Source organism: Taeniopygia guttata, chromosome 18 (genome assembly GCF_048771995.1).
Source record: "Taeniopygia guttata chromosome 18, bTaeGut7.mat, whole genome shotgun sequence".
NCBI lineage: Eukaryota > Metazoa > Chordata > Aves > Passeriformes > Estrildidae > Taeniopygia > Taeniopygia guttata.
The window spans coordinates 6,219,325-6,229,009 of NC_133043.1; the positions used below are offsets into that span (position 1 = coordinate 6,219,325).

General features: G+C 42.4%; 1 protein-coding gene across 3 annotated transcripts in view; it reads left to right on the plus strand.

Annotated features, from left to right (window-relative positions):
• The window catches only part of GAS7 (growth arrest specific 7), a 72,909-nt gene extending 64,059 nt beyond the window's left edge, over positions 1-8,850 (plus strand). For all 3 annotated transcript variants that reach the window (XM_030287553.4, XM_030287554.4, XM_030287555.4), the window contains exon 14: positions 197-8,850. In XM_030287553.4, the coding sequence (XP_030143413.2) occupies positions 197-310 (114 nt within the window). In that variant the 3' untranslated portion in view covers positions 311-8,850. The remainder of the gene's footprint in view (positions 1-196) is intronic.
• Positions 8,851-9,685: the final 835 nt, after the last annotated feature.

The following is a 9,685-nucleotide window of genomic DNA, read 5'->3' on the forward strand; positions in this document are numbered from 1 at the left end:
TGCTTCATCATGTTAAGTCTCCCTCTTCTCTGCTTCCATTCAGACCTGTCTTGTCCACCCAGTCTCATGTAGGTGCAGCCCCCACTTGTCTGCAGATGCAGTGTAGGCATGCCCACAGCTGCTCTGCATGTCAGAGCAATGACTCTCTGCTTGAAGTGTGCCCTTGACATTTGGATTCTTGTTTTCTTCATTTCAGACAGTAGAACTTGTGGATCAGTTGCTTCGGAAAGTGGATCCTGCCAAAGACAGGGAACTGTGGGTAAAAGAACACAAAACTGGAGACATCCGACCTGTGGACATGGAAATATAGACTGATCTGTGGTTGGATGTGATGAGTCCACTGAATTAAGCAGGCTAATGTTTGTTTTTAAGGGTCAAAAGAGCATAGGGAAAAGGTTGTTTCACTACCAGACAGACACCTTGTAATTTATGCCTGTATGGGCTATCTCTGTTCCATTTAGTCATTACAATGGTCCTCGTTGTGCTAAGCCTTAAGCACCAGACATTCCAGGGTGAAAAAAACAGATGTGTGCTTCCCACCAGAGGTTCCCAATTGCACGCAGCTTCCAGGAGAAATCTGCTTCCTGGCACAGAAAGTGCCCTGTTCTTCAGTGACTTTGTGCTCCACCCCTTGCATGACTATCTCTATACAGTGTGTTAGAACAACCAGGCAGAGAGCCTCTGGCCAGCGAGGAGAGAACTGAATATGATGCAGGAGGCAAGGAAGTCCTGATCAGGAATCCCAGGTCTATCACTGACTGCTCTCATGGCCATAGGCAAGTCAATTAGCTTTCCTGGCTCCCCCATTTATCAAATCTGTGTATCCTGCAGCAGTGTTGTGTGAATACATTGCTTTCATATAACACTGTCTTTCACCATGGCAGTGAAGTGATGGCCCTTCTCCCAAAATCTACGGAGAAGATTCCTGTTCTTCCTGTTTTATACTCCCTCTCAGGGATACATAAACTCATTTTCATGATTTCTGTTGTCGGCCAGTCGGTAAGTTCGAAAGTGTTACCATCACAATTTTTTATCAGGAAAGACTTGGTTGTACTATACCTACCTCATTAGCTGTCAGAGTGCCCTCAATGACAGAAGGAGGTTGTATTCCAAGGAATAAATGAGATGTTTAAAATCTTCCCTGCTCATGCAAGGTGTTTTTCCACAGAATCTCCTTAAAGACAGTCCTCTAATAGTTTACTTAGGATTCAGATTTAAATTTATTTTGTTGGTTTCTTCAGGTGAATGCCACAGCCTTTAGGTATTTTTAATTACTGGGTTTGTCCTGCTAAATTTTGGCTTTTATCTTTTTGGAGCCTGATTTTCAAAGTTGCCATGACTATGTGATGCTAGATTGCATTCAGTGTAGATGTAGGTGCTCAGCACTTCTGTATCATCAGAGTCTTAGCCTGAATTTTTTTCTATGTTACTGTCCTGGTTTAGGGCAAATGATGAGCATCATAAAGTCACCCCAGGACATTTACCCTTACTGCAAACCACCAAAAATCCAACACTGCTCTTAGCAAATAGTGTTATGTAGTTTGGAGACTGGTTTTGAAAAGGTATTTATTTTCTTCTGCTGTTATTTCTGATTGAGTATTCAGAGTTGCTGTTAATATATTTTTTCAGCATTTCACACAATGCAAAGATTATTCAGATTCTTCCTTTCGATCCAGGAGAAATCCTGATTCTCACCACTGTGGCCTTTACTCAGTGTTTACTGTTTTCTTAGCTACAATATCCCAAACCATACTATTTCATTTGATCCACAGTTTTGCTCCATTTTATCTCACTGTTACTGTCTTTTTCTCCCCAGCCCCAGAATTGCATCCTTCTTTTGTTCTACTACTGTTCCAGGTTTTTGTTCACCATCCTGCAGATTCTGGGACTGGATCATTGGGAGTCAATATTCCTCTTTGGAAATACAAACTGAGACACAGAAAAGTCATACCTGAAGCATGTTTGTAACATTGCTGCAGTGGTTAATTTTTCTGGTTTATTATTTTTAAATTATTATTGCATTGTTCTCATATTGCTCCCTTTTTCCCAACCATCTCTTTACTAGTACAGGTTCATTCCTGTCTTGCAAATTCCTTCATAACCCACTCCTCTGCTGCTTCATTGACCTTTATAAACCCTTAGCATCCTTTGCACGTTGGAGTGCCATGGCTGCTGCATGCTCAGGATCACTGCTCCTGGTGTGACACTTCTGTGCTGCACACTGGGGAATTTGGTCTCCAGTTTTATTCTTGGTGTTGGAAAAGCCTCACCCGAGTTCCTGCACAGAGCATTGCAGCAGCAGCTGAAGTCTTTGGTTTGCCTGAGTGTCCTGGAGCTTAGTGAGAGCCTCCCTGGAATCCTCTTCTCCTTCCTTCTGCCCTCAAGCAGGGCAGTTGATGATCTTTCCTTTTCAGTCTTTCTACTGATTCACTCTCTGTCTTACTAATTTTTGGCCATATCAATGTAATTCTTTTTCTCTTCGGGCTAGGTCTCATAAGCTCTCATAGACAAGCATTATACCCTTGATAGCTCAGCTACCTCAGGTGGCATAAAAGTAGCAGGATGGCTCCTGTGACAGTGTTGGAAACAGAAATTTTTAATAAAAGGCAAAATAAAAAAGTACTTTACAGAGAAAAACCGAGCCAGGGAAAGAGGTTCTTGCTGCTGCTAAAACACTTCACAAAAGCGATTACATCTTTTGTTCTCTTCTTTTCTAGTGAATTGCTTAGGTGGGACTTTTTAGCTCCTGTCCAGTTGGCTGTCCTTAAGTTTGAGGTGAAGTCCCCAAGGTCCTATGAGAGGTCTTTTAACCAAATTGAGGAGAGAAACTTCTGGACTTTAGTCCTTTTTAAGGAGACAAAGGGTAACTTGTTTACTCCGTCAACAGGGGCCACATTCCTACATCAGTATGTACTTCTAACTCTTGCCTTGCACTTCAGAGGACAGGCACTTTTTATTTTTTAAGCCACAAGTGCAGGTTGAACTTTGAAGACTTCAGTGGCCAAAATAATGTGAATACATGAAAGCTGCATTTCAGGTTGCCCCCTGTTCTAGGCTGTATTGTAAATTGACAATGGTAATCCTGACAATGCCTCAGCACGTTCTTATTTTGATTGCAAAACAAAGCTAGTTGTGCACTTTATACAGTATTTTCCTTAATAAATACCTGAAATAATTTTTTAGCAATTACACTTTATTTTTCCTCTTTCTTTAAAGATGTTTGTTACTTTATCTATTTTGGACTGGAAATACTGTCCATTAGCATAAGTTTCTCTGGGGACTGTAATGTGTTTTGGTTCCTCTGCTAAGGTGTATTTATGCTGCTCTAAATTCTTAGTTGGAGGGTTTGTTGTTTTTGTTGGTTTGGGGTTGTTGGGGTGGGGTTTTTTTGTTTGTTTTTTTTTTTTACTTCTGGTTTTATTTCCAGACAGTTTTCCTGCTTCTAGCTCTTGGTCCGTTTGAAGTGTTTCAGGGATGTGGGTTGCCCAGAACAGCAATTCTCTTGGTGGAGGCTGCGTCTCTTTTTCACTTCAATGACCAGAGGAGAGCACAGCTACCTGGCTGTTGATCTTTCCCAGCCCTGCTCCACCACAGGTGAGATGTTCATCCACAACACTTCCATCTGTACTCAGTGCAAGTTTTGCTGTTGCTTGTAAACAATTTTCAGCTTATTTCTTTCAAAAGATGCTATTCCCTCTTGATATGACCCTGCAGATCAGTGTTACCTGGCTCATTCCCTTCTCTGACTGATGGATTTTGGATAGTGATGCCTTACAGGTCAGGCCATGCTGGATTCCCTTGCTGCTAAGAGGCAGCATCTTCAAAGAGGGAAGTGGCACATTTAAAGGAGAGCATGGATTCCTGCTCTCACAGGTAATTTTGGGAGTTTCAGCACTGCTCTCTTTGTCTTCCACTGAGTTTCAAATATGCAGTGGAGCCCAGCCTGTCTTCATGCTCCTGCTTCTCCAGAGCAAGATCAAACTTGTGTTTTATTAAAATTCCAGCATGTGTGGATGCTGCATGATGCTGCTGCAGTGTAGCTGATTAATGGAATACCAAAGGAAGTCCTTTACCTCCAGTACTGAGCTTTGGCATCATCCCATTTCATCTGGCACCTCCCATGCCTGGTGTGAGCTTTTGCTGCTGTAGCCACTGTGGGGATCATATTGGCAGGGTTCTCTCTCAGCTCTGCCTGCTCTGAGGTCACAGAGCAGCTCAGTTCTCAGCTCACACTGTTTGCTTTCACTGCCAGAGGTGGAGCAAGGGGGGATTTTCCTCAGGTCCTTAGCAGGTAGCTCTGCTTGCCCTGATCTGTTAAGCCACCTATGTTTTGGGAGTGCTGCCACACCTGTGAGCTCCCTCTTGGTCTGAGTGATGCTGTCACACTCTTGTCCTGTGCTGGAGATTTCTCTGGCATTTTCCATTTCATCCAGAGCCTTTTGGCCCTTCTCTGGGCTACCTGAACTCCATGGCTCCAGATCAGTGGCACAGCTGGAGAGGTGCTTGCCAGCTGTAGCCTCAGCTGCCATACAGAATGAGAACTTTTTATTCCTCATCCAGACCTTCCTGCCAGTGTCTCCAAAGCACAGCTGAACATCCTTCTCTCTAAGGTATTCTTTCAGCTCATTTCCTGCCAGAACTCATTCTGGATCCAGTGCTGTTGGCTGATTCCTGTTGGAGTTTATGAGCTAAAAGCAGTGAGTTCTTTACCACATGGGCCAAATGCACTCTTCTCCCATTAGCAGCAAGATTCCAGTTTCTTTCTTGGAGTAATATCCCCAAAAGGCCTAATTCTCAGTTTGCTCCAGGTTCAGTCATCTCTGTAACTCGCACTTGTTCATCACTTCTATGGGTTGGACATCTTTTGAAAGACTTTGGTTGCTCCCTTATAGGGACATTAGTTCATTATTGAACACTGGAATTGTAGAAGATAGCTTTAATTTTTTAAATTTTATTTTAAAATACTGTAACAGCAGTGAAAATCATACAGAAATCCCTGTTATGTTTCTAGACTCCCTTTCCCCCTGTGCTCCCCATTATTGCACAGATAAACACTGAAATCACACTTCTTGAGTGCCTGACAGGCAGCATGCAACCTTGTGCACTGCTTCTTTTTCCCTTTATGCAGCTTTTTTTTTTTTTTTTTTTTTTTTTTTTACTTGGGTTAGTTTTTTGGGGTTTTTTTTCCCTTAACAGGAGTTTTCTGTGGGGCATTCACAGGAAATTTCTTTATGCTTGTAGCAGTCGTAGTTTCTCTGGCTTTGTTAGAACTCCCTAGGATTGTCCTTGTTTTTAATGTCATTATTTAAATATTGGCTGCAAGTTAGGCTTATTAGATAGAAATGGGCATTCCTCACCTGTTCTTTGGAAGTGCTCAGCACTCAGAGATTTCTTGGAATACAACAGGGAGCTAAGAGATAAGACTCTTTGAAAATCAGGCTAACAAACAGAAATGCACAAGCCTCTTCTTTCCTTACTTGTACTCAACTACATGGATAAAGTAAATATTAAGAAATGAGAAATAATTAAAGTGTAGTTGCTCTCTGTGCAGCTCCCAGCAGCTCCAGTATGTTCTTGTGTGGGGCTGCAGTCAGAACACACCTCTGGAGCAGCTGTAAAAACTCAAATCCATAATTCAGAGACAAAGAATCTCTGCCCATCTGTTTCTTCAGTCACACACAGGGAGAGGAAGGGCACTGCTTACCCAGGTGGGTCCTTCACTACCAAGCACCTTAAGAAATCCAGACAAGCACTTTGAAGGTCCCCCTGGAATGAGTAGATGTGGCTTCTTGATGTGGTTATTGGATGTTTCCTTCTGAACTGAAAGCAGATTTACTGTTTCACAGTATCTCCTGTGCTCTTGTCCCCTGGTGCAGCCTGCTGTGTCTGGTCTCAGAGATGGCAGCAGTGTCCTGAGGGCAGTCCTGGTCACCCTGACATTCCTCTCATTTGGCAATTACATCTCCAAAAGGCAGTGTCAAAAAGGCAGTTTTCGAAATAATGAGCTTTTCAGCTCACAGAGCTCTCTGGAAAGCCTGCAGGCTTTTTGCTCCTGGCATGTGTTGGAATAGCAGAGTGGCGTGGCAGAGGTTGCTGCAGCGTTGGCTCTGAGGAGTTGCTGCTGTGAGGACATTCCTGCCATCCCCTCACAGGGATGGGGAACAGCCCACAGGCATCCTGTGAGCACCAGAGGAGCCTGCTGGCCACATCTATCTCAACCAGGTGGGCAAGAGCCACAGGTAAATTCAGATTACAGCAGACACACAGGGAGGAAGGTGGTTACCTCAGTGGCACCTCTCCCAGACCCTGATGGGCAGTGAGTAATGATGAGTGAGGAGCCCAAAACTATCCCAGTCCTGCTCAGGAGCTGGAAATCAGTGCTGGGATGTGTCTGTGCTGACACAGAGCTGTCCAGCTCACTGGAAATCAGTGCTGGGATGTGTCTGTGCTGACACAGAGCTCATCTCACACCTGCTTGTGCCCATGGAAGGTGTGCAGGTGCCAGTGCTGCCCTGGGGGCTGCAGAGGGGCTCTGGCATTTGGCTGCCCCAGGGCAGGGGTGCTGAGCCTGCTGTGCTTCAGGAGCCTGGAACACCCAGCCCTGCTGATGCACAGTGGGAATGAAATCTTTCCTGGCAGCAAACCCTTGTCTTTTCCTGAGAAGCACTGTTGTAAGAATAACACCCACTGCTTTGTCTTACAGTAGATTTTCTTCATGTGAGTGGTGCATCTTTCAATTCTTTATTTTTGCCTCTCTGTTGTCACTGTAGCCAGCTCTTCATCAGTGAAGTACAACACTTGAATTTTGAAATTTTGTAGAACATATCTGTTATTTCAATGTGCTAACCAAACTTCACGCTTTTGGCTGTTTTCTGAGGGTTTTAAGAGCTTTTTTGGAGAGGTTATTTTGGGGTTTGTTTTGGATTTTTTTTTTGATCAGCCACCAGGTTTGGAAGTGTAATAACTTCTTTTTGTGCTAGCTGCAGTTTCTTTTTCCTTCCTGGATGTTTTTTCTGAAGGGACCAACACATAGCACAATTCAACCTAAATTTCTAATCCCATGCATTCCTCAAGGCAGAAACCTTTTGTGCCTAATGATGCATCTGAGTCTAAGAATTGTACATGGATAAAATCTTTCATAGATCAATTAAAAAAAATAAGTCTTAGATTAACCACATAATAATAATGGAAAAAAACATCTATAGATTTCAGACATTCAGATTTAATTCCCTCAACTTACATTAAGTTGAACTATTTCAGGTGTGTCATAAGAGATAAACTCAGTGGATATTCAGAAGAAAAGCTTTCCAGCTGTTCTATCCAGGTTCAGTGAGTGGACAGGACTATAATTTTAAATATATGCAGTCTTTTAGGGCTACTGATTTAACAAGTAACTGAGTAATGGCTTGTATCACAACCCTATTAAAATTCTGCTAGCAAATCCCCTTGAAGTGCCTCTTTAAATAGTATCTGCTACAAGCATGTGAAAAATACAGATTTACCCTACAAATTGCCAAATCTCAGGAGCAGCCACTGGGCACAGCTCTGTGCAGGATTCTCAGCCCCTTCCTTGCTCTGAACTGTGCTCCCTCTTAGGACAGCCACATCTCCAGGAGACCTGCCTTTGGCTCTGAGAATTTGCTGTCCAGCTCAGGCACCCTAAATTCTCAATGCTGAAAATGGAATAGAAAAAATAAGACTTTAAAAGCAACTGCATTGAAACTAATCTTTGGACCCATCCTTGGTCTCAGTAGAATAAGCAGGGAAATCTGCATAAAAATTGTATGCAGTGATAATTTTGCATGAAAGAGTTGTTACACTTTATTGCCTAAGATTAATTAACAATAATAAAATTTTTAAGAGCCCACAACTTTTTTTTTTTTACAGCAGTTGCAGGGGAGAAATGTTCTAGTCCTGGAACTCAAAAACTGAATGTGATTTCAGGGATCTCACGTCTGCTAACAAAATAATCAAAGTCATGTTAACCCCAGAAGTTGGGAATGGTTGACCTGAAATGCCTTGTTCCTTTGGAGTTTTTTTATGAAATGGCTGAGATTATCAGAATAGCCTAAGGAATTGGGATGTCCATACTCTTTTAGGTCAAAAACTCTCTTTAGGGACAGCAGCCTCTCTCCATTATGAAAACAGCAGGTACTAGTGTTGGACAAAAATACTTTCTTCTCCTTAGATGATTCCCTTGTTTTGTGCAACACAAGACTGAGAATTCCACTGGGCAGTTCTGCAGACTGTAGCAGCAGGGATTCCCAGGCAGGCCAGATACCAGTCATACCCTAAACCAGAGTTTTCTACCAAAATTAAGTTGCTTCTTTGGTCCTTTTTGTGTAAGTTTTCCTAAATACTTCTAAATTTCTAGGAAAGTTGTCTTTTGCCAGTACTAATGACTTGTTTTTAAAGATGCTTAACCAAAATTTTATAACTTCCCGTAAATTTTGGCTGACTAGACCCCTTAAATAGTTTATATATCACACAGCCTCTGTCTGGGTTACTAGTAAATCTTGGATCATTGTGGAAATTATGGGATGGCTTTTGTTCCCTAAGGATAGATGAAGGAATCACTTACTGAACTTAAGTTGAATGAAGAAAAGATTTAAGGGGCAGATCTTCAGCTCGAATAAACTGGCAGGGTTCAGTGGAAGCTACTTGATGTCAGCTGTGGATCTTGTCCTTCAGTGTTGAAGGCATTTCCTCTATGTAATTTTTCTGTCTTACTGTAAAACAATTTCATATGGTTAAACTGTATTTTCCTATATTGTTCTGCAAGTTTATATACACCATAGTGCTCATCTCATCTCCTGTAAAATAAACTGTACAGACACATTGAGCATGGAATTGTCTTTCCCCAGTTGCTTTTTCTCCTCCCACAGCCCCAAACCTCGTCAGTGCAGTTTGATCAAAGACATTGTGGGGTGCCACATGGACTTTATTCTATTTATTAATTATTATTATATTTATTTATTACTATTATATTAGCTTAATGCAGCTTGATTTTGCAGCCACATAACTGGGGTGTAATCTTCTTGTGCTTACCCTTTTCAGATCTTTATGTGATATTCAGACAAGTATGGTTCCTACAGTTGTTATTTTCAATTTTTTTTTTTTTTTTGGAAATCAGTTTAAGAAACTACGTGTGGTTCAGTGGTTCTTGAAGCAAGCAAGCTGACCATGAGCATCCTGAGAGCAGGGGCCATGGAATGGGTGTGATTTTATGTTTTAAGTGATCTAGAGTTCTTCCCCACCCAGTCAATCCTTTACTTTCAAGCTTCACATGCACCTGGAAGCTCAGTTGAAATCACTGCTGTAAAACCTCATTAATAGTTTTTCTCCTTTTGATATTTGAGTTAACATGCGTGCTGACAGGTTTTCTGACAAAATCAAAGTCAGGCCTGCCAAAATCCTGCCTAACCCAACAGCTGCCTGTGGAAGGGGGCTCAGAGCAGCTGGGGGTCACAGTTCTGCCCCTCTTCCAGCAGGGTGTGCCATCCATACATCTCATAAACCCCTTGGGAGAGTCTTTCTAGGAATTTTTCCAGTTTTCAACTCATTTAAGGCCTCCTTTCTGCAACCCCCTGCACTCTATGGTTGTGCATGGAGGTGGGAAGTGATGGCAGAGGTGTGCACACTCTTCCCAGAAAGGAGAAGACACTGAAGGTTAAACATTGAAAAA